At 31.7% G+C, this 25,257-nt stretch overlaps 1 protein-coding gene across 1 annotated transcript in view; it reads left to right on the top strand.

Moving 5' to 3' along the window:
• LOC124454935 (E3 ubiquitin-protein ligase rnf213-alpha-like) overlaps nt 1-20,909 on the top strand; it is a 76,966-nt gene extending 56,057 nt beyond the window's left edge. The window contains exons 56-86 of the mRNA XM_047005688.1: nt 69-518; nt 1,284-1,456; nt 1,594-1,803; nt 2,023-2,240; nt 2,595-2,703; nt 3,033-3,133; nt 6,515-6,691; nt 8,341-8,583; nt 8,755-8,866; nt 9,046-9,447; nt 9,608-9,727; nt 10,692-10,802; nt 11,009-11,050; nt 11,328-11,528; nt 11,875-11,935; nt 12,021-12,055; nt 12,149-12,216; nt 12,377-12,527; nt 13,363-13,528; nt 14,230-14,327; nt 14,999-15,056; nt 15,337-15,542; nt 15,939-16,071; nt 16,501-16,587; nt 16,764-16,947; nt 17,314-17,527; nt 17,680-17,754; nt 18,097-18,294; nt 18,837-18,926; nt 19,368-19,537; nt 20,503-20,909. Coding sequence (XP_046861644.1) covers nt 69-518; nt 1,284-1,456; nt 1,594-1,803; nt 2,023-2,240; nt 2,595-2,703; nt 3,033-3,133; nt 6,515-6,691; nt 8,341-8,583; nt 8,755-8,866; nt 9,046-9,447; nt 9,608-9,727; nt 10,692-10,802; nt 11,009-11,050; nt 11,328-11,528; nt 11,875-11,935; nt 12,021-12,055; nt 12,149-12,216; nt 12,377-12,527; nt 13,363-13,528; nt 14,230-14,327; nt 14,999-15,056; nt 15,337-15,542; nt 15,939-16,071; nt 16,501-16,587; nt 16,764-16,947; nt 17,314-17,527; nt 17,680-17,754; nt 18,097-18,294; nt 18,837-18,926; nt 19,368-19,537; nt 20,503-20,659 — 4,820 coding nt within the window. The 3' untranslated portion in view covers nt 20,660-20,909. The remainder of the gene's footprint in view (nt 1-68; nt 519-1,283; nt 1,457-1,593; nt 1,804-2,022; nt 2,241-2,594; nt 2,704-3,032; nt 3,134-6,514; nt 6,692-8,340; nt 8,584-8,754; nt 8,867-9,045; nt 9,448-9,607; nt 9,728-10,691; nt 10,803-11,008; nt 11,051-11,327; nt 11,529-11,874; nt 11,936-12,020; nt 12,056-12,148; nt 12,217-12,376; nt 12,528-13,362; nt 13,529-14,229; nt 14,328-14,998; nt 15,057-15,336; nt 15,543-15,938; nt 16,072-16,500; nt 16,588-16,763; nt 16,948-17,313; nt 17,528-17,679; nt 17,755-18,096; nt 18,295-18,836; nt 18,927-19,367; nt 19,538-20,502) is intronic.
• Nucleotides 20,910-25,257: the final 4,348 nt, after the last annotated feature.

Genomic DNA, 25,257 nt, shown 5'->3' with positions numbered 1-25,257 from the left:
TAACTTTTTTTTTTGAGAAACTAAATTATACATCCAATAATAAAATGAAGATTCATCTCTTGTTCTAGACCTATCAACAATTCTTATTTTACGGATTCATCAATTGCTGCTTGAGCGTGATAAGGAATGTTCATCTGACCAAAAACTCTGGGTTCAAGAAGAAGCGTTGTCTCAAAGACATCTACAGGAGACTGGCACATTTAGAAAAGCTTTATGTAAAAAGATATCGTCAATTGTTTCTCCTATTTTGTCGGAAGTTATCGCTTACTGTGATCGCAATCACAACCTTAACTTGCTTCTCGAAGCAAATGTTTGGACTAGAAAGTTATGGCTTGAAATGTTAAAGGAGGATAGCATCACCACAATGACTTATGAATCATTTATTTCCCCTGTATCTGGTAGGATAAGAGAACGAGCAACTGTGTTGAGCATTGGAGTTGGACATCGTTTTGAAGGAAAGTTTCCATTCTCCTGGATAATTAAAGATATTGTTCAAGATCTATTGTTGAAAGTTGGCGGTATGTATTTATAAGTATACCTTATGTTTTACCAGCTATTTGATTGGTTACGAAAGGCAAACCGTTTTTTTACTATAGTGATGACAAAGATCACTATATCAATAGAGAAAAACATGGAGAAAATTTTTGATTGCCGCTAACATTTTTTCTGTTTTCAGCTTATAGTTTTTTTAAAATGGACAATTTTGGTTTTGAATATCAGGCAGATTTGATTTAGTGCAAAATATTTTTGCCGAAATGTTTTTTTGTAAATATTAGGTAGACGGTGGGAATACATTTATGTGACTGGTAAAAGAAGAATTATTAGCTTAAGCCGAACACTTAAACATTTTATTTAACCATTTTATTTTAAACTGGAAAAATATTTTCTTAAATCTGTTTTTAACTTTGCGTTCTTGAGATACAGTTTAATATTTGAATTGAAGCGTTTCAAAAGAAATTACTTTCTTAATATTCCATCTTTATCTAAAATGTAAATTTTATGTTGCTGAACAGAAAAACGCAACCAAGTATAACATAAATGATAATTACAAAATAGGTCCTCTTTCATATGGCTAGAATCACCGTTAAATATTTTTTGTATTATGTGTGATCATCCAGTTTGTGATATTTTCAGAAAATATCTTGTTGTAATTGTCTAGTTGTAATTGTTATTTTTTGTTAAATATTACAAACTGGAAGTCTAAAAATAAAACAAACAATTGTGGCTAAAACTAATTTTTCTTCACATCACACGTTAGTCTTTGCACTTTTTTTACATTTTAGGAGATATCACAAAGAGATTGGAGTCATTAAGAAGCATTTTTGATGCTTCTCCTTTGGGAATATTGATCAAATTGGCATTTGAAGAGCCAGATGTCAAGGAGGAGGCAGCGAAAAATTATTTGAATGACTTTTTACATATGATGTATAAACCAGTCGTGAAAAATGAACTGAAGGTTAGTTAACATAATATGGTTAGGCAATGCATTCAAAGCATGTTGAATGGGCAACGTACGTGTTAACTACTACTAGTTGTAAATCTACATTTATTGAGGTACACGTTTGAATAAATATTATATTTTTGTATTACTAGTTGATATACGACGCAGTACTTGCAACGTCTAGGCAAATACACAAAACTTTTCATGAAGACGATAAATTTCACCTGGACATTCCTCTCATTCATTTTGCCTATTCCATGATTCAAGAACGTTTGCTGAATTTCTCTGAAATTGTTCATGCATTTCCTCAACTGGTAGAAAAACTTATGGAGTCTCCATCACGTATTAATGAAACGGAAATGGTAAGTCACAACGTAAGTTACTTGTCAATATGTAGAAGATTGTTGCCATAGAAGCATAGACTTGATGTAATTTTATACTTCTTCCCAGAAATTTTTGTTTTATCAATGCACTGTTTTGCAAACTCAATACTTCATTTGTACTTTCTTATACAAGTATTCAGAAAGTAGCATTTCAAGAAAGAAATTCGTATAATTGTAAACTTTCTCCCACCATTTTAGTGCCTGGATGCTATAGCTCTTCATTGTTGTCTAGAAGAACTAGAACCAAATTTAAATGATTTAAAAAATCTTCATAAGCGCAAGATGTGGTGTAATCAAGTTCAATGTCTACATCCAATTATTCAGGATATGAAAACGTTACTTACAGAAAGTGGGAAGTCAAACAATGTTGCTGCTCGTTTGTCAAAAAAATCTTCCCAGATTTTGGAAGGTTGTTGGTAAGTGCCCAATTAACATTAATCAAATAAAATGTGTTTATTTGTAATAAGCAAAAAATTGTGTTTATAAATCATGCATGTGAGAAAATGAAAAGGAGTGGAAACATATAGTTCGTGATATCGTAACAATAATTGAGTAAACTGGCATAACATGTTTGATTTTGTAATTTTTGTTTACACAAAAATCTTTGATTGATGTGATTTTAATTTTTTCGGAAATGTTATCGACTGATTCCCACTATGAAAACTGTTCAAGATCATTAGCTCATTATGAACTCAATCTTTCAAACATTAATTGGCAATACTAATTTTTCATTAAAAGTTACATTCTTTTCTTACGTGTGTCATTTAAAGGAACATGTTTACACGTTTGGATGTTGTGCGTATGTTTATTGAACACACTTGTCCACCTGAGGAGTTAAATCATACTGATGATGGTTCCAATGCTTTAAAATTATGGAAGGTAAAGTTTTCATTAAAATAAACAAATACCATTTTGTTGATTGATTATTTCTGTGGAATAGAACGCTTTTCAAATGCAATTTTTGTAAATCTGTTACACCATCTTGTAAGGTTGTATTACATTTACAAAGATTATAAAAACAGTGTAACCCCAGCATCCAATACACACTTGAACCTTCCATGAACATTTAACAAACATATATATACAATGGTATTTTGTAAACGATTGATTTGCAAAGGCCCGTGTACTTGAAAAAGACGTGGATGTTTTTCAAATACAGACGTTGGCGAACTGCTCATTACCATCATAATTTTTTTCTGTTTATCTAGGAATTGGGTGAAAGTCCTGTCTTTACTTCACTTCATACCATAGATGTTATTGATGAATTTTTGAAAGAATGCAGTGAAGAATTACAAAAACGAGAAATAAAGTGAGTATATAGATGACAAAACACGATGTAAAATACTTTCACGTTTAGTGTATTGTGATTTTTCAATAAGAGCTTTTGATTTTATGAAAATTACAATCTACAAAAACGGCTAACATTGCGCTTACCTTTCCACGTAAAGTCAATATTTTATGAGACAATACAACTTTGAAATGTCAATCTGCATAGCTATACTAATGTTTTATTAATTTGAAAACTCTATTTCATCCTATCTAACACAGTGAACATTTTTTCCTTTTGCATACCGTCATGTGCGATCCGTATTACTTTAGAAATATGAAGCATTTTGCGAGTTTCTACAGAGTTATATAGAAAGTTTGAGAGAAACGAGAAATAGCGTGGCATGCATAAGCACGAGCATGAACTGCGAGTATTTCCAAGCAATTTCGAGTTTCCCCGAAACTTCCACAAATGTTTGTGTAACTCAACAGAAACAAATAAATGTTTTCAATTTCTTTGATAAAATAGCCTTTTGAAAAAATACTAAAAAGAACAATTTATTCACGCACATACAACCTACAAGACATATACGAGAGTGAAATTCCATATAGTGTTTCTATAGAGTTAGAGAAACACGGTTTTTTGAGCATTCAAAATAGTTGTTAGACTATTTCCTAACAAATTATATAGAGGCTAATATGCAACCTTAGTTATATGTTGATTTCTGTTGTACTTAAAAATAATAATGATCATCTTAGAATTCTCAAAATAAATATTAGAGCCCAACAAATAATTATGAACATAGTCGTAAACAATTCGGTTTTGCAAAATTTGTTAAAATAGTGACGTTTCGTCTTGACTCAAGACATCTTCAGACTAATAAGGAAGTTAACAAGAATTATAAATATATAGAGAGTTATTTACATAGTTTGAGGTATCAGACTACTGTGGCTGTGTAAGTGTGATATGATGTTATATTAGGGTGAGGTGTTGAGACTAGAAAAGCTTAAGAGGGATGGAACTGCCTTGGGTGTTAAGTTAAGGTTTTAGTTTGGAGATGGGGAGGCTTTCGTGGATCATGAGGTCAAATGTGTCGGAGCAGGATGAGATGATTTTAAAATCGTCTGGCGAGGCAAGGTGGTTGGAGGAGTTAGTATGAGAAAGAATACTTGACATTAATGGGTGTGGTTTGACCCACATACAACGCGGAAGAACATCGACACGTGTATAAATAAACAACACAAGATCTCAGAGACTTGGGAATTTTATCGTTAACGGAAAAAAATGAAGAGATTCGTGTGGGGGGGACGACATACGAATCTGACAATGGGATGAGGGAAAGCAGCGTTCTAGAGACGATTGATTTGTGTGCGGATTTGTAAGGAGTGGCAGACGGTGAATGGGAGACAGAAATACCCTATTTTCTTTTGGAAACTAAGAACAGGTAGTTTCTGTTTGAATTTTGTGTCAAGGAAACGATAGACAATGTGCTCAAACATATTAGTTGGATAGCAATTGAGTTTGAATAGTTTTCTGGTGGTTTCAATTTGAGCATGAAAAGTCTCATAGGGTGACCAAGATTCGTATGTAATTTCAATTATGGCTTCATTAAAATGCTCAATTAAACACATCATTCAGCTTATGGAAGACTATTCAGAGTTTCGGATTTCAACATTTGTCAATTTATGGCTTCCATAAGTGATTCGAAACTTTGCCAGGCGAGTACAGGTTTGCTTGCAACGAAATGGTGGACATTTGGAACACATCTTGGGAAAGCCATAAATTGACTAAAAATTGACAAAAATAGCCGAAACTCTTGTGAAGAGTCTTCCATAAACTGAATGATGTGTGGTTGTAATTTGAAATAAATAGTTTTTTAATTAAAGCCATAATTGAAATTTTCATGGGTACGAATCTTTTTGGGTCACCCTGTACTTAGAGCAGAGGTTGAAATAGTGGTGTAATAGGCCAGACGTTAAGTTGCGTTTGTAAGAAAGTGGGATAAAGCTGTGAAAGTTTGTGAAAAGACCGGTGAATGTTGGTTTACGATATACAGTGGTCGTGAATTTGTCGTTTGAGTGGTAAATGTCAATGTCTAAAAACGGTATTTGTCCATTATTTTCCGTCTCAGAGGTGAAAGTGATGTTGGGGTATTGATGGTTGATGTAGTCTAAAAAGAGAGGAGCGTGATCAAGTGATTTAAAAAGGAGGAAGCAGTCATCGACATATCGTCTGTAGAGAATAGGTTTGAATTTGTGGGGGCAGTTTTTCTGCCAGTTCATGAAAAGACATGAATATGTTGGCAAAAAGGAGGCCAGGGGGACTACCCATAGAAACACCAACAAATTGGTGGAATAAGCGGTCGTTAAACATACAGTGGCAATTTTTTACAGATAACGTCAGTAGATTACTAAATTCAGTGCGGGCGAGTCCATTAAATTGTTTATGGATAGTAAAAAGAAGATCACAGATGATATTGAGTGTTTCATGAAGGGGAATGTTGGAGAAAAGAGAAGTTACGTCAAAACTAGCCATAACAACTTTGTTAGAGTTGATGTTAGTGTTAAGTATTTCTTGTACGAAAGAGAATGCGTCCTTTATCATAAGAGAGTTTGTGGAGATGGGTGTAAGCAACGGAATGAAAAATTTAGCTAGTTTATATGAGTAGTGATTTATAGAAGATAGAATGGGTCGTAAGGGAATGGTTGGTTTGGGAATTTTTGGAAGTCCATATAGTATATCTATATGTGAGCCAGTCGGATAGAGTTTATTGTAAGATTGTTTATCAATTTATTTCGTTTTCTTGAGTTGTTTGAGTAATGATTTCACCTGGTGTTGTTTATTTATACACGTGTCGATGCTGTTCCGCGTCGTATGTGTGTCAAACCACACGCCTGTCGGAATCTCGGAACAATTGAGGATCTCTCCTTTGACTGGAAAACGCTATACTAACCCATTAATGTCAAGTATTCTTTCTCATACTAACTCCTCCAACCACCTTGCTTCGCTAGACAATTTTAAAATCATCTCATCCTGCTCCGACACATTTGACCTCATGATCCACAAAAGCTTCCTCATCTCCAAACTAAAACCTTTACTTAACACCCAAGGCAGCTTTATTCCTATTAAGCTTTTCTAGTCTCAACACCTCACCCTAACAATACATCACATCAAACTTACACAACCACAGTAATCTGATACCTCAAACTATGTAAATAACTCTATATATATCTATAATTCTTGTTAACTTTCATATTAGTCTGAAGATGTCTTGAGTCAAGACAAAACGTCACTATTTTGATAAATTTCATAAAAACAAATTGTTTATGACTATGTTCAAAATTATTTGTTGGGCTCTAATATTTATTTTGAGAATCCGTTTTCCGCCTGGCACTTCATTGGCAACAATATTGATTATCTTAGATTTGATGCTGTATGCGCCATTTGTATAACGTCACTCCATGATCCAGTTCAGCTACCATGTGGTCACGTGTATTGCAAACTTTGCATAACCAGGTGTCTTGACAATCATAAAGTCTGTCCTGTATGTAGATACGATGTTAGCTATGATTTTCAGGTGAAAATTGATCCAACGATTAGGTAATCATTGTGTTTTGAAACTGTTTCTATATTAGCAACTACTTTTAGACTTCCTTTTTAATCAAGCCAATTAGTTGAATTAATATGTGCATGCATTTCTACAGTTGTTAAATTCGATTTTATGCGGTGATTTTATAAAGATCAAAAGTTACGATTTTCACCAATTTTCCCATTTTTTCTACGAGCTATTTCACGACATATGTTAAGCACACACAAGTAAAACAGCGTGTTCTAGCAATATTTTTATGTAATAGAAAGGACATAAAAAGAGGAAAAGGCTGTGTTGCTGCAGCGGGCAAAATTAAGTTAATCACTCTAAGAACTGAAAAGTTAAAAAAATATCAATACAAGTCTGTCCTACTAAAGAAACAGACTAACAAAGAAAAATGTTGAGCAAACTTTTTGCGTTAAACTGGGCTTGAGACTTTCTCTAAATTGTTTCTTTGTTGATCTTATTTTGATGGTTCCTGATGTTTTGACAATATTTTGATTCTGTATGCAAAACGGAGAAGTATGTAAAATAAGATATCATTCCTACCACTTATGTGGCTATGCTTAGTAAACCGTTATAGCAGGTAAATGGTCATAAGTGAAGACAAGCGATTCATCGTGGTGAGCAAAAGGATTTAGAGCTCGATTCAGAAATTTCAAATAAATGCAGCTTGTAATATATATACCCTTTATAATCGCGCAATTCAATGTATATATTAGGTGTAAGCCATACACATTTAAAAAACGAGTTTTGCGCTTATAGTCCCACCGTCGCAGTCTTTAAATAACCATCCAGATTTAACCGTCAATCTGACAAAATAGAAAATATTGCTGAATAGTAGAATTAAACTTTTGACTTGTTGTTGTGCAGAAAGGGAAAGTACTCACACGAGTATATTGAAAAATACTTAATCAACATGCCCTTAAGATATGTAGTGCTAGTTTTTCGCTACTTGTAAAAAAGCAAACTAACTTGTACCTATATTTTGCTCATTTATTTTTATCCGTCAATCGTTAGTTATAACTTGCCATGCTTCGTCAATTTCAACATTTTGCTAACACCATCATTATAAAAATTTTACCTTAACCAATAATAACTATGAACGGTAAAATGCACTGGAACTGGTCATTATTAACTACTTGTTTACTTTGCTGTGGCCAAAATATGTCTATCTTGTTATTTACCTTCCATATTTATATGGCAAACGTCACTTTTGATAAAAGCGCCGTAAGACACGAAACAAAAAAGTTTTTCGAGTAAAACCAAAGAAGTGACAGCTAACTCTTAGCTAAACAAAAAAAAACAGCCAGCAAGAGAAAGACAAAAAATTTTCTTTATAAATCAAATATTGTGATACAGTGTAAAGTTTTAATTTACTTCTCTTTTTTGTCTTTATCGAGAAATATGGTAGCTTTGCTTTATTTCAAAGTACAAACCCTGTACATGCGTATGCTTCATCTGACCAATATTTCTCATTAAATAATTTACAGTTGTGTACATATCACATAGATGTATAAAATAGCATGCCATTATATAGGAGTGCACTTTCCTAATTGAAATTCTGAAAGAAATTGTGTACATTCAACCAAAAGAGCTCTACATCAGAAATTATGACATCTTCCCTCTATAATTAAAAGCTTTTTTATGTGTTATTTAGGCTTTCTTTGGAAGAATGGAAAAGCTTTCGTAATCGCTTCAAATCCTTTTTCATGAATGTTGTCTCTGTCTATTGCTTTGGTGATGATTTACCACAAAAAGAACTTTTGCGAAAGTTCATGTATTATGTGATTAAAGATGGAAACGTAACTGAAGATTTCACTCATTTTGATGGTCACGGCATTGATGTTACTCCAGTTATAAGATCATACATTTTACAGCAACTTCTTTCAATCAAAAAGAGGTATGTATACATGCTACTGAATTAAATAAAAAGAGGACCGTTGAAAGGACAACAAAAGTAGACAGTACAATTACGAGTACCGAAATGAAATATTTTAAATTTGGTTATTAGAATTGCTATCAAGAATAGTGTTAAGTTGTCATTGAAAAATGCAATGTGTTCATTTTATAGAGAAAGTGAAGCTGATGAGTGTTTAGAAGAGTATCTCAGTGATGCTAAAGGCTTGTCAACCAGCAAGGAACATTTGATGAACGTTTGCATGTTGTTTGTTCATTGTATCGAGGTAAATAACGCCTTTATAAAATTCCTGAAAAATTTATGAAATGAAGCTTTTTCCTTTTTGTCGTGCAATGATACTTCAAATATCTACATAGCTTAATTCGAAAATTGTTTGGTTGTCAGAAGATTGTGTTACTGAAAGATGATTTCATTCTATAAATTGGTCGTATGGTTTTCCTTTAGGATTCTATAATTGGTGAATTATTACGAAAAAAACAAACAAAAGAAAAAGGAAAAATTCTTGAAATTAAAAAGCTGCACGAAATCCTTGATCGAACTCTGAAGAATTTTCAAAAATGGGAAACCCTGGACATTGACAGTCTTAAAGATATTGCTGCAATACGGGCTGCATTAACTGAACTTTCTACATTTATTAATGACGATCTTTCCGACAACTTAAACAGCAATTCTCAACTTAGGAATTGCTTTGAAGCTGCTAAACATTTGTCTCGCGAAGAAAAGCTATCTGCTTTACACTTATTCCTACTAAAACAGTTAATCCATAATGATCCAAACGGTTTTGATGGAGTGAAAGAAAGGTGTAAAAACACAGAATTGAAATGGATTTTGCCTCCACAAATTGAGGTGACGATTTGTTAACTTTTTTGTACTTATTTGATTTCTTAAATTCTTAAAACTAAATTCTGTCCTTGACGAGTCAAATACTTGTTTCATAAACATTTAATTGTCATTCATGGTTTGCTGAGATTAAAATTGACTTTTTCTGTCTTGTGGTTTCATATAGAAGCATGAAAAAACACTGGACAGTTTTATAGTTCATGACGATGATTATTATACTGTGCGAAAAGCTATTGGCAAAGGAATAATGACATCAAACTATGAAGAAATGCAGTTGACCTTAAAGGTTAGATAATTTTTCTCATTACACTGCAAACGCCCTCTTCAAACGTCGCATTTTCAGCTCTGAATGCACTAAAAACAAAGAAAATGCGATAAATTCCTAATTTGCTTTTGTTATAAATACATTCGGCTTATGTAAGTAGTCTTTTAAAGCCGATTTTAAGAGTGAGGGAGCCATACGTCTTACCAAAAAAATTATGTGCATTTTCCTTTAGAACATTAGTTGCGAATATAAAATTGAGAACTTGCAGTTGTATGTGTTATAAAATAAATGCTAATTAAGTGTACATGTTTCTGGATGTAGATCCTTCATGTTTTTAGAGTACCGAGAAGGACTGTTGATGTTGATTAACATTTCGACAAACTTCGCGGTAGTCATCTTTACAGTCAAGTTTAGAAGAGGACCACCGCTAAGGTTGTTGAAACGTCAGTCAGCATTAATACCCACTGATCTTCTCAGAACAATCCTAACCTAGACGATATACATCTAGAAACATGTAACGACACTTCTAGTCTTAGTCCATAAACTTTATATGCTATATGTTTTAATTAAGCATGCAGACCCTTTACTTTAAGTCAAGCTAGTCACTTACTTGTTGTGGTTAGCATTTCATTTAGGTTGCCTAACCTTACAGAAAAATATGCATTTGATTTTCCTAGTTTGCAACTGTTTTCTTTAAATTTAGAACATGAAGTCACAAATCCTCAAATTTCTAATAATATAAAGTATGCTGGGTGAAAAAAGTTTTTAAACATATTTTAATATATCTCTTTCACGAATGGTGCTGGAATCTCTACTGAAGTAAAAACGTTTTAGTTTTCTTCCCTTACTAAATTCTTCACCTTTTCGTATCATGCTTATAGTAATATGGAAATCTTTATGGAAACTCTGTTGTGGCAAAATGCAGTTTTAAATCAAATTAGAAAAAAGACATTATAAGTTAAAGTTCTCGATTTAAATTTTTCAGAAAATGACCTGTGATGCTCCAAATCAGTTTTTTTATATTTTACTCGCATTTTATGGCGAAGTTAAAATGAAATTTTCTTCTGGAAGCAAAACAGATCGCATCTCCTTAGAGGTAAATTTGTTTTTAGTTTCTGATGGATGGTGTTTTCAAACAGAATCTTAGTTGTATTTTTTTCCTTTGACTTACAATTTAAATATGTGCGTGTTAAAATTTCTTGTTACAGAGAACCAGAGATTGTTCACGAAGCATTTTTTACGTTAAATATTATAGAGATTGTGTCATGTTCATGTCAATGATGCATTTAACTTTGATTTTAGATGGTGAATAAGAAACTTGGAGAATGTGTAACTGAACATAAGGTTGTAGCAACTTTTCCTGCAGAAAAAATATTTATATGATTTTACAATTTCCCATGAATGTAATGCACACACAACATTAGAAAGCTCTAAAGTTTGAATTGATTTGAATTTTTTTAAGCACACTCCTTTTTAAACGCAGTCCAAAAATGTTAAAAATTCATCTTAAATAAATCTAGATGTAATTTTTACAAAGTTTTCAATAAGTTGCTTAAAGATGAGCTCATTTCGAACAAAATTTTTGCTTGACAACCAAGCAGTATATTTTTATCTGTTGCAGCTACCTCTTGCAAAGAATCTCTTAGAAAATTTCAACAAAAGTCCTTATGAGCAACTACTTCAGCTACACAGTGGACAAACTTTAAATGATAGACATTTAAATGAAATCTTGATTCATTTCCTTGTTGTTTTGAGTTGTTTTCCAAATAACCAACTTTTGGCTCCATTGTCAAACCTTGCTTTCAATCCAGGATCAATGAGGGTATGTGTTTGCAATTATTGATCTTTATATTCTACCGTTATAGTTGCTTATTAGCTAACAAAATAAACGTATTTTGTATTACCATTTATATATTACAGAAAGCTGCTTGCATGAGCAGCAAATAAAACAGTTTTAGAAACAAACGATTGAGTGTGCATTTGTCGATCGTCTTTAATAAAAAATGAGAAATCTACAAGTACTTTTTTAAACGTTAAACTCTTCTACTTGACTTGGGATAAAATTCATTGTGCATTTGGTATTTTACATCGTGTCGTCTTAAAAATCCATTTGTAATTCTTACTACATCAGACTGCATTTATTTATTTGTTGACTTTTTCTTTCTAAGAATGCGTATATTCCCACTATGCCTCACGATGATGGTCCCAAGGTCATGGATGTTAGCTATGGTACGTCGTATAGTAAGTAATAGACATTTTGCATAAAATTCTTGAATAATTAACCTTTTGTGTTGGTTTGCACTGCATTTTCCAGAGAGCAATAACGCACATCATCACGTCATAACAGTGGTAAGTCAATTTTAATAACCATTCGTATAATTTGTCTTTAATGTTTTTCTAAAGCATTTTAAATGCTGCAATGTTTTTTTTGAATTGATATAGTGTGGAGAGTACGAAGAAACGTATAATTCCCTAAATTCGGGTGCTGCAATCGAAGAGGAAAATTCTCAGTTAGTAGTCAAAAATGGAGAGGCATCATTATGCCAACGCCAAACCAACCCTATACGTTTTCTATTTATACCATTCTTTATTAAATTGACAAATATGAAAACTTAGTTTTTCAATATATTAAGATAATACAATAATTTACAGTTCAAATATCTCCTTTAGTGCGCATCGAAGTAGTACTGGGCACATTTTAGGACGTGTTCAAAACCAACCAACAAGTGCAGAAAGAAATTTGAACTCTTTATCATGTTCTGTTTTACGTTGTTTGACACATGTGGCTATGTTGTTGGGAACAACTCCAGACCAAATTCAGGTAGTTACAAGTGTATGAAAATGAATTAAATAGTTATTAGGTAAAAGTTATCCACTTTTATTTTAATTAAAGTTTTTTAGAAGTCTGGTTTTAACTTTCTCAAAATACACCAAAAAAAACACTTTGCTGCATACATCCTTTTTTATACTTTATCGTCTGCTAACAACACTAGGATAAGTCACTTAGTAAAATGAAAAATATAGCTTTGAGTGCAATTACAGATAAACAAGCACAAGTGAGTTTTTCAAAGAATGCAACGAAATAATGTGAGTCCATGGACGAGCATTATTTGAAGTGTTAAAAACTAAAATTACTTAATAATAAAATACTTCGTGATATTTCTCCACTATACTGTCTGACTCTTTCTCGCTTTATTACTTTCTGTCGTTCCAGAATATCCTCGTTACACCGCTCATATGTTAAAAAGCATTCACCTTAAAAACAGTACTTTGTTTCTATTCTTTGCATTCTTTTGTAACTCTTTAGTTTCAAACTATTGCTCAGCAACTTTACATTTCTATAGTGCATTTACAAAACATAACGCTTAAAATGTTAAAACTTTTTTCTCAGATTAAATAAGGAAAAATTTGTAAGTTTGTAGCTTCTGATAAATTTCTGAATGATAATTGGGGGGGGGGAATTACATATGCATGTTAAATTCAGCATAAAAATTGATTTCAAAGAAAACTAACACGGCAGAACATTATAGTATTAGTATTGCCCAATCATCAACCTAACTAAGTCATTGAGTTTTTTTATTTACACATAAAAGTTCTGTTGATCGAAAACAATGTTATAACATTGCTACTATAAATAATTTTTCTGTAATTTTAAGAATATTTCAGCTATTGTCATACCACCTGTTGATGATATCATTCAATTCATAAAAGACCATATAAAAAATGATCTACGTTGTATTGCAAGATTTGTTGGTACAAATGTCGATGAAGCTGCTGTGATCATTCATCTGATTTTTGTAGAAATTGTAAAAAATAATCATGGTTTGTACCTTTTTCATATCAATTCATATATAACCAGTTTAAATTTCGATAAAAGCATGAAAAGCTGATTCACTATACAAAACAATTTGTAGTGGTGTTAAAACAAACAGCTATGTAAAACAAAAAATATTCCTTCACAGAATATTTTCATGTTTTACATGAAACAAAAATAAAAATATTACATCACGACAACAACCAAAGCATAATTTTAAAAGATGTAATATCCGATAAAGTAAAATTCAACAAGCAACAAAGTCAACAACAAAAACAGTCCTTCTCAGGACTATACCAACCTGGATGATCTACATTTACAAACATGTAAAGACTCTCCCCGGTTCAAACCATTTACTTTAAAGTAACATTATAAATAACTTTTGATCAAAATTGCAATATCTACAATCAAAATATTCTAAATTGAAGTATGTCAAAGTAACCATGGCAAACCTTTATAAACAAACTGAAAGAAAATCATTTTGTAATTGTGTCACTGTTTGAAAATTTGTTTTTAATTACTTATTCTTTTGGGGTATTCGTGTTTTAGAAAGTTATTCTCAACTACTAAAGAAATATCAACCAATAATCACCAGCTAAAATATTTTTCAAATAAGATCATTTTTATACTTGTTTGTACGTTTCATTTGAAGTAAAATACAGCTATAACTCTACTCAATATATTTTTTCGCTACATTTGTTGTCATTAGGAAACATCTATTTCTCTCAAACTGATTGGTCAAGTAAAGAAACAAGACAAACGTGGGAAAATGCGTTTATGAAAACTTATTTGAACCCTGTTCTATCAGTAAGTTCATGTGGTTTTTATTTTTTCTCAAATACCTAATATGATACGAAAATTTTAAAAATACCTACTTTATACATAATTTTATAAAGTCTGGTACTGTCATTTCTTGTTTGTGCAGTTGTTGCTGTTTTTATTTTACCATCACATTTTGGGATAGTTCTTTCGATGAAAACTTTTGGATGATTATAAGGAGAGAGAAAAATTTATGGACTTGCTCTTACTTTTACGTAGCTACTTAGGATGAAAGTTTTTCTTCTACAAAAACACGTAAATTTAACATATACCAATATGCAACGTACAGGCAATTTAAGTCATTGCCTATGCATTGGATAAGCAATGTAATTTAGCACGCCAGTTTTTAAAGAATGCAAACTCATTGAATACGTTTTGTCGTGCACACAATCAAATGACGATCATCTAAAGCTTATTTTTGCTGGGTTTTTTTATCATAGTTTTTACAAGTGTACAAAGCTTTCTCTTTTGAAATTTTGTAGTGTTATTTCTAAGCATTTTTGTTTTTCAATTGGAATTTTTTTATTTTCGTCTTCCTTTTTAAATTTTATCAAACTGTTTCTCGGTGTACTGTAAAATGACTTTGTGATTATCATTCCCTGAATGCATATTTATGCAATATTCATTATTTGTGATGTAAAATATATTTTCTTTTTAAGGTTGTTTCTGAGTTGTTAAGAGATGGCTTAAGCAAAATGATCAGTGATGAAAGACTGGGTAAAAAGAATCTAGTGGTTTTGAATTGTTTTTATGATTTTAATCTCGCAAATAATCTTCTATATACACAGATACACACGGATATTATAGTAACTATTTAGAAAACAAAAATCCCATTGAAAAAGCAATACATTTTTTAATAATTTCATGGCGAATTAATATAAACATAACTTTGAAGTAGCTTATCCATCCATGATGGTGGTTAGATGCATTTTTGTTTCGCGAACATACCTAATATACATACCTTATTATTCAAAACATCTTTCTTCCTTTTTTCCAGGAAATAACGAGCTCTTGAAATTAATCTATGAATTAGATGAACCAAACTCTATTGTTGTTAAGACATTCGATCCTTCATGTCCTGCATTGTGGAGAAATCGCAAGAAAATCACCATTGAACATTTGTTCTTCAAATACCAAGAATATTCTCATGGTGTCAAAGTGCCAACAGACAAGTGTGAAGTACTTGATGAATTTCTCAAAAAGGTCTCTTTCAGTTTTCTGTAATTACTACAAAAAATGTCAGATATAAAATTTGCAAAATCTGCTAATCTTTAACACAATTTTTTGTTAATTTGTTTAGCTATATTGAATATTTTAACTTCGAAACAGTTTTGAAACAGAATTATTCGTAATGGTGCTCGAATTACTAGATTATCAAAAAGTTGTTTATGTTGCTGGACTGCAAAAATTATGAAACACATGACAAAAAAATTTCGTTTATAAAAAGGGTTTTTATACAAGAGAGAACAAATGAAGTAATTTATAAAAAGGCTAGAGAATTTTTCTTTCGCTAAAAATACTGATTTTTTCAAAGTTATTTCTTTAAATACGTTGTTATGCATTGCACATCAGTTTTAAATTTTTTTTTCCTAATTTCAGGAATGTCATCTTCGTGCATTGCAATATCTTCCCAAAATTATAAAGCTGCAACGATTTCTTTTTGAAAAGTTTCATCGTCGCTTAGATCGAAACGATGCTGAAAAATACACCATTGGAGACTTATATAAAAAAGGTAACGCTACAAAATTTTTTTGCCTAAAAAATGGTTGAACTTATTCTGTCATAGCCATTACTTGTTAACTTGTTTGTGTTGCTGGTAAACGTTTCAGCAATTAAAAAGTAGTCAACTTTCCCTAAAAATCACTTAAATTTCTGGATATCAGTTGTTCATGTACAGGACTTCATATAATTAAAAGTGTTAATGATCAACTAGTATAGACAGTACATTTTGGATAAGTCGGGAACAGTAAACACAATGGAAAGTCGTAGAAACGTAAAATTTTCTTATAGTGAAGATTGCCTCACATCTCAATAAACTTATTAACCACCTAAAATCTTGTCGAAAAGTAAAAAATTCTTTACATAAAATGATTTTGTATGACTTTTAGTGTTTTTTTCAAGAAAGGTTTTATTCTTATTTTGTTTTTGTTTTTCTTTATAGAGCCTGATTTAAAGAAGCATCTCTCTTCCTTAATTGATGATTTCAGAAAGGCTTGGAAAATCATCAGAATATCACTTGTACAAAACAGTGAGTCCATATCGTCCAAAGCAAACTATTTAATATACTTAATGAAAAATTTGTTGTCTTTCGTGTCATGCATGAGCAATTGAGTAATATTGATTAAAAAATCTTTTTTATCCAATTGCATGTATTAAAACCACATTCATTAACTTAAGTTAAACATGCCTGACTGTTGGTGATAGGTCGTTACGGAATTTCGAAAGAGCTAAGCGAGAAAGAAGTTACTAGTGCCACACCAATTTCTATGTTGTTGCCTTCGTGGAAAGGATTTGGAAAGTGTTCTTTAGCACTGACAAATTACCTGGTGTCTTTACATAACGATTTTATTGGTCGATGTAAGAGTTTGTTGAATGACGACGAGAAAAAGTAAGACGAACTTACTAAGATTTTTTTTACTGTTTTTGACCGTGAAGAACTTCATTCAGTTGAACGTCGTGAAACAGGTCATTTTTACTTGTAAGAGCTGATTATATAAGTTATTTCAAGACACGTTTTTAAAAAAATGACGACTGACATCGAGTATTTTAGCAAAACACAAGACAATAGACACTCCTGATGATGACGTGTAGCACTTGTCGAAATGTTTATATTAAATAATGTTTACTTTATACGGAGTGTGTAGTGTCTTGTGTTATACTAAAACACATTTTCATTTCCTAATGCTTGATAGACATTTTTTTACTCATACTTTACTCTTTTCTCTTCAATGACTTCATCTTTACGTATTTAAAGTTCAGAGGAGTTGTCACTTTCAAATGTTACTAAAGGGCATTTGGTTGCCTATGATACAGAGAGAGATTTTCTACCGATGGTCCTGGCTCACTGTGATTATTCAGTTAAAGTTGCTGAAGAAACTGAGGAAACTGCTGTAAAATTTAACTGGAAATCTTTAGAAAGGCAACTTGTAGACAGATTTATTCGGCGAAAACCTAGGATTGCATGTTCGGTCAGTTGCCTTAATTTTATCTTATTTTTTATCATGTATAAAACAGATATGAATGAATTGGATTGAAAATATTTTATTTTCTTTAAATAACTAATTGAAACGTTTCTGTAAACAGTGTCGGTGTTAAATCTTAAACGCCATGTCTTTTTTAGTTTGATTTATTTGTCTTCAGTAAAGATATTTGTGATGGAGCTGTTTTTAAAGCTTTAAGTAGAAAAATACCTCAGGTAAAATAATAGAACTAATTAAAATATGTTATGGAAAACAATCAAATTTGACAGCTCTTTTTATAAATTGCTATATTAACGTAGGCCTTAAATAAACTTTTTTATTTCCATCGATAATACAGTAATTATTTTTGTAGCTAAATAATGCTTGTTTATTTTAATGAATAGATCAAGCAAAATCAATTGCTCAAATATCCATATGATTGTTTATTCTATGTGATGTATCATAACACATAAAATATGAAACATTTTAGTTTGAAAACACGCAAATCGCATCGGGTGTTTTGTCTCTTTTTGCTCTACATGCTTTTTTCAAGGTTAAAAAAATTTTTTTCTGTATAGGTTACGCTAACTCAATCAACAAAAGATCACATCTTAAGTGAACTAAATCGACTGACTGATGTTTGTGATGTTCTTAAATCTCTCCACGATGTCATTGGTTTTTTATCGTCTGCTGGAGGAGATCCCGTAATGTTTATTAGTGAATATATGCAATCAGCATTAAAACTTGATCCTAAGAAGATTTTAAAGAGTGGAAAGGTATACCGCTGTACCATAAAAAAGCACTAAACGTCATTTGCTAGTTTGTTTTCTCCTTTTCCTTATGCCCAAAGATATATATGTTATTTATTTACCGGCTGGGAGATCCGTACGGACCGACCTAAACGGTAAATAACATATTTATTTTTTGATTTTCATTATGAAGAAACTCGCGCTATAAAATGGCAGATGACCCGATGCACTTGATGTTGCGACTAAAATTGGATTGTTTTCTACAAACTTCCCTTCGTGTGGATAGTAAAATGCACTCTTTCATCGCTTTCAATTCATTTTTAAAAATTTACATTTCACTTTGCAAACAAAAACACTACGAAACAAAATGTTTTTTGCCCTATAGGCAAAAATCGTAAAAATCCGCCCCTCAGACAGCTAATCAAATTATTGGAAGTGAAAAAATGTTGCTTTGAAACGATAAATAAAGAAAATAAACTTTTTGTTTTGTGTTTGACTTGTGATTATAACAAACAAAACTTTGTAATGTTGCACCATGTGCTACAAGTGTTTCAATAAGTTTATTTTAGGCAGAACAGTTTTGTCAGCTTCAACATGTTGTTGCGCTTTGGAAATTGTTATCATTAGAAAGAGCAAGAATCTTAACTGAAAATAATCAGGTCAGTTCTACTTTGATTAAAAATTAGCGATAAATTATATATAATTTATAATATGTCAAGGTCACAGTGACAAATTGTATCTGTTTAAATTCAATATTACCTGTATCAGTACAAATGTAAATTAAGAACATTTTATTTTGCTGAAAATTACTGATTTCGCCGTATACAAGAGTCCTTTTTATCAAGACTTACTTCAAATAAATATGTGATAATTTATTAAGCTGACATTGTTAATTTTTACCATACATAAAGGAAAAAAGACTGAAGTTAATGACATTATTTTAACTTTATCTCTATTTTTAATGTCCAACATGTATTTGCAAATAATTGATGTTGATGAGGAGGTAATGGCTATGTGGACTATATATGGTGCTTGATAGTGCTGAAGAACTGAAAAACTGACACGGACTTATTTATATTTATCTTACATCTCATTCATAGGATCCATTTGATGATGTAACAGATAATATAAAGACGGCTTTGGGCAAACAGACAATGGGCGACTTCTGTCGTGGTTTACACAAAATCAAAATTGATCGTTTTGTTGATGAGTTGTTGCATCTTATTTTACTCTTTTTGAAAAATGCACAAGGAAAACAGTTACACCATCCGTAAGTATTCTGGTTGTTCAAGTTGTGTGTTCTCTTAACTTGTTAACAAAATGTCTTTCATATCCAAACATTTTACATCGCACTGTTGGTTGATAATTTTCATTCCTAATTGAGCCAGTATTTTATCTCAAAGAAAAGGCTATCATTGTTTGAATTTTTGTTCTTAAAATCTATTTCAAACTTATTGCAAAAGTTTTATACCAGATAAAAACTTCTGTTATTTGTACGCTGTTGTCAAAACCTTGCAACTTGTCTCAAATGTGTTATAGTTCAAGTGAAAGAAATTAAATTAAAAGTGCGAAAAACATAATGTCGGGAAATTTTTGATAAATTTCTATTCTTCTGTTAAAAAGTGAAAAGATATATAGTACGTCATAAAGAAAAGAAGTAACTCAAAATAGTGAAATTTTTCAATGTTTATATTGATCTTTTTTTTTCCAATGTTTTTTGGCATACTTTTTGCAATTGAACAAAATATAAATTGAATTTTTTTAAATTTAAGAAGCATAATTGTTATGCTACTTAAAGTTTTAAAAATGATAGAATAAAGGAACTTTTTTGATATTTAGCGTGAAACATTATCACTTATGAAATTTTCGAAATTTCGCAAAACTGATTTTTGTTTGAAGTTATTTACAGAATCGTGCCACGTTCTTTTTTGACCAAGTTAGCAGCGGTGAAACTAGAACTTTTAATGGAGGGGGGTTATGTATTCATGTATATTCAGCTCCGCCCAGCTGATTTCTTTTCAAATTTTATTTGTTAACAGACCGAATCAATAAAGCAGAGCTGGATATATGAATATTTACCGCCTTATTTAACATTCTCATTTCGTCTCTGTAAGTTAGCTTTACACTACCCAGTTTTCTTCTGGCCCAATTCATTCCTTCCCTTAATCTTGAAACTCAAGTTTCCCCCCTGAAAATTCGTGTCGTTAAGATTTGCAATTATTATTTTCGATAAAGCTTAGCTGAGTACATCAACAGGAAGCTTGAACAAGATGGTTGTACTCTTATTGAAGATCTTAGAGAGAACTTACCAGATGAAGTTACTGTGGCACATGCTGTTGATGCTTGGAGGCTTGCATATGAGAAAAGTGACTACCACTCAAACTATTCTTGATTATGTCCCCAATGGAAGATGGATTCTTTATATTAAGCTAATAAATTGCACTTAAAATCTCATTCACATTCATATTAAACTAGGGTGCATCATTGAACAATAGTTAATACAATAGAAAGAAGCACAAGCAAATGTAATACGCATGTGTAGTTTATCTCCTAAAATGAAAATGTTTAATTCATTACTACTTGACGACCAATTCTGTAACAATCAATCTTTTTGCACTAATACATATTTCAAACTGTAAAAACTTTTTGATCTTTTTCTGTTTTTTTCGTATGAAAAACCTTACTGTTGACAAAAGTGTTTTTAAAATCTCTATCTTTTAAGGATAAATGGCTTAAACTTAGATTGCATAAGTTTGTTCTTCATTTTTTGTAAACATTAAAGTAGCATTAACGTCGACACAATGAAAATAAAAAATATGTAACTAAATAATTCAAGTAGTCAAAGTTAATTCATTGACGAAGGAATTAAATATTTTTTAATTCACTGAAGCATTTATACATTAGTGCGTAACAAATACTATCAAATTTAAAGGATTTTTATCTCTTTTGCTCATGCTGCTGTAGAACAATAACGTAAAGCAATAAAGCTCAATTGTTGAAAAAATTCATAATGTAAGGAATGGATGTAAAAAAGATAGGAATAAAGAAATTATGTGTAATTTTTTTCATGCTAAAAAATATTTAATGAATTTTCTCAAAACATTTTATTGGCCAGTTTTTCTATATTTTTGTAAAATTTTGTTATGCATCGTATACCAGTCCTTTGTTTCATTTTTGTATTTGCAGGAAAGTCATCTTCGTGCAATGCAATATCTTCCGAATATCATAGAACTTAAACGTTTTCTTTTTGAAAAGTTTCATCGTTGCTTAGATCGAAGCGAAGCTGAAAAGTTCACCGTTGACCACCTATATAAAAGAGGTACAGCTACACACTGCGTTAGTTTATAAAAACGGTTGAAAAGGCGTCAACTTTGGCTCAAAAATATGCGTAGTTTGTAATTTGTAACGCAAATGAATGCTATAGTCAGTAGGGACGCCAGCCGCCTTTTGCTCCTAAAATGTACTTTTTTGTGTTCACTCACTGGTACAAAAATAAATCGGTTCAATTTTCTAATGAATGAATAATAACTTTGCTAAAAAATTTGCAATAAAACAGTGAAAGACCGGGTGATTTTGCCATTGGCTATATGTGTATATATCAAGTATGCAAAACAAGTGCTCACGTGTCTCCAAAATCGAGGTCATCGCCATTTCACAATCGATACAAGTCAATATACTAAAAAAACTCCAAAAATAATAACTACGTTCGTCACAGTATGTAACAATAGACTCTGCCTCGGTCACATACGTCTCACAGCTGACTCTCTCAACTATAACTGCCTTTTTCTTGACGTCATTTACAAATGTTCAGAGCATGCTAGATAGTAACTAACAATGAGTGATGTCTATCTGTTTCCGACACTTATGTTATCAATATTAAGAAGAAGAAACAGATCTTCGATGTTGCAAGGGACAGACGACTATAGTGTCGATGCTTGAATACTATTTCAAATTGCATGTTGCAGTACAGACACTAAATATTAGATACGTCAAGAATATAAAGTGGGATGAAATTTAAATCTTAGGAACTTAAAGATGTCGTTGTGCATGCGCATTGTCTCGTATGCTGACTAATCAATTTATCAACCAAAATCGTCGAAAAATGAAAGTTGCTTCATCCAATGTGATTTTATGATTGTTTTAGTAAACTTTGATTAGCAAATAAAATCGTTGTTCATAATTTATTTATCATCTTTCATCCTTTTTAGCCCGGAAGAAAAACATCATGTCAAGGCTTTAATAAATAGCTTCATTCTGGCTTAGAAAATCATGAGAATATCACTTGTGAAAGAAGGTGAGTCCTAAAATAAAAGTTAAGGTCGCTATACAGTGCATGTGCAATTTAAAAGCTTAATTTACTTTATCGACTGATGAGTTGTCTTCAGTCGTTTCAAGGGATGAGCAATATTGGTTTACAATTCATTTTTTTATTCAATGTTGACAATTGTCTGCTGTAAAAAACTAAAATGACACTTTTTGCTAATAAGCTTGATCTTACTTGTCATAACTAAACTTTCATGTGTCCTACTTATTAGGTTGTTAAGTTGTATCAAAAGAGCTGAGCGACTTGCGCACTTGAAGGCCTATGACCCAGAGAGTGATTTTTTACCAATGGTCTTGGCTCGCTGTGACTATTCACTAAAATTTGGTGAAGGAACTGAAGAAACTGTTGTAAAGTTCAACTGGAAATCTTTAGAAAGACAACTTGTAGACAGACTTATTCGGGGAAAACCTAGAATTACATCTTTGGTTAGTTCCCTGAATTTTTTCTTGTTATCCATGTTGTACAGAAAGGGATATAAATGAATAGGATTGAGAATTTATGGTCCTGTCAGCTATTTCTGCGTTTAATTACATAAATTAATTTTCTGCTTTTCTAGGTTAAATTATTTGTGTTCAGCAAAGATATTTGTGATGGAGCTGTTTTCAAAGCTTTGAATCAAAAGATCCCTCAGGTACAGTTGATAAGAAAAGTAGCTAATTTAGCTGCTTTACTTATGATAAGGAAAAACAAAACGAAATATATTTTCGGTGATGTATTCAGAATTACCTAGGAATTCTTACTTGAAGGTATTAATTGCGCTGACAGATATAATGCTATACGTATGTTTTGCTTTTAGACGAATAAAATAAATGTCAATTAAGAGCATTTCAGTCTGATTATTTTGCACATGAGTCCTGCTTTTTACTTGTTTCTGTTAAACAGGCGATACTTTATCGTTATCTAGATAAAGCAAATATAGCTAATTTTGACTACCATTATTACATCAATAAAAAACATGTCTACTGATATGCAGCCCTTTAAATTAGTTTATGTTGATATGGACTGTATAAGAACTGTATAGACTATATGGTGCGTAACAGTAAAATATCAAGCAAAAATTGATATGGGAATATTGAAATCTTTGTGGTATTGCTATAGGAACCATTTGACGATATAACAGATAAGATAAAGACAGTATTGAACAAAGATATGAAATTTGAATTAAGTCGTGGTTTACAGAAAATCAACATTGATCGTTTTGTTGACGAATTGTTACAACGTTTTGTGCTTCTTAAACGTACAACATATCCTTTCATATCCCAACTTTTTACCTCGTAAAGTTGGTCGACCGTTATCAAACCCTGATCGTATCATGAAAAAGTGTATGGGTTAATGTTACTTGTTTGCGTTTCATTAAGTAGCTAGTTTATTTCCAACTCTATAGCATTTTGAAAACACACGCATGTTTGGAGAACACGATTTAGTTACAGAAATTTTTCTAAATACAAGAGGTTCTACTGACAACCTTGTCTATCGTGATGGAAACTCGTGTTGTTGTTCAAAACACATTCATGTATAAAAAAACGATGCTAAATTTATTTAAAAAGTAAAATTGATAAAATTGTAAAATACAAGTCATAATGAAATATGTGCGAATATCTGCAAATGTTTTGTAAAAATTTAATTCTTGGAAAAATGTTAAATGTCATGGTAGCATGTCTTACACAAATGGAAAGGTTATTACAAAATCATGAAAAAAGTTCAAAGTTTACAATCATCTAACTTCTTCATTTCGAGAAAACTTATCTAACTGTATCAATAGAAAGCTAGTTGTATTCAATAGAAAAAGTTTGTTTATATAGTTCATACCACTAAGATTTTAATTTTCGTTTTTAACATATTTTTTAGCTGAGTACGTCAATGCAAAGCTTGATATTTTATACAATCGCAATTGTGGTTGTCAAATCCGGGTGGGCGAAAAAAATTTTATTTCATGAACCCGCGTCTTTTCGCTGACTTTGACAACCAAAATCTGCCATGTTTTTGACCACGCGGCCGCGCGCTAATGATTTATAGTAATTTGGTTGACATTTTCCTCCAGGTCTTATAGAACTCAATTGATCACACCCATTCCGTGTCCGATCTCCGATCATTATTTCTCATTATAAATCAAAGAAAAATTGTAGCTTCCACTTTGGATCAGGGTCCTCTATTCCTAAGAGTTGGGACAACCGTTCTGGGGCAAGCGCGGAGCCGCCATTTTGGTTCCTATTTGCAATGCGAAACTATAATAATACTATTGGAACTTGGGCTTATATGCAAAAGAAGAAAGCAATTTAAGCTTATTCCATGGTGGTATCAAATATATTAGGAGCAATAGCAAGCTCTTTGCGTTTTTTTAACGATTTGTGTTAGACCTGATTTAATTTCTTGGTTTGAGCTTTGTTTGCGGCTTACTAGTTCGTGCTTCAAATTTATCCTGACCCATTGTAAGAAGTATTTTTCAAATGTGAACGTGTTTTTTCGGCTTATGTTCCGACTCTGTAACAAATTTTCAAGATCTTTAAGCTTCGTGGCAAGCGACAATGCTATCCTGGCATCAGTGTTATCAAATAGTTGGACAAGAATTTGTTCGAAACTTCGAATCATAGTAATCATGCAGTTTTAGTTCTGAGAGATTTGTGTTCAAGATTTGTTCCAATTTAATGGTAGTGAGTGGTTTATGC

This window comes from Xenia sp. Carnegie-2017, unplaced genomic scaffold (assembly GCF_021976095.1).
Source record: "Xenia sp. Carnegie-2017 unplaced genomic scaffold, XeniaSp_v1 HiC_scaffold_3, whole genome shotgun sequence".
Taxonomy (NCBI): Eukaryota; Metazoa; Cnidaria; class Anthozoa; order Malacalcyonacea; family Xeniidae; genus Xenia; species Xenia sp. Carnegie-2017.
This window is presented reverse-complemented; position numbering and strand designations above follow the sequence as displayed.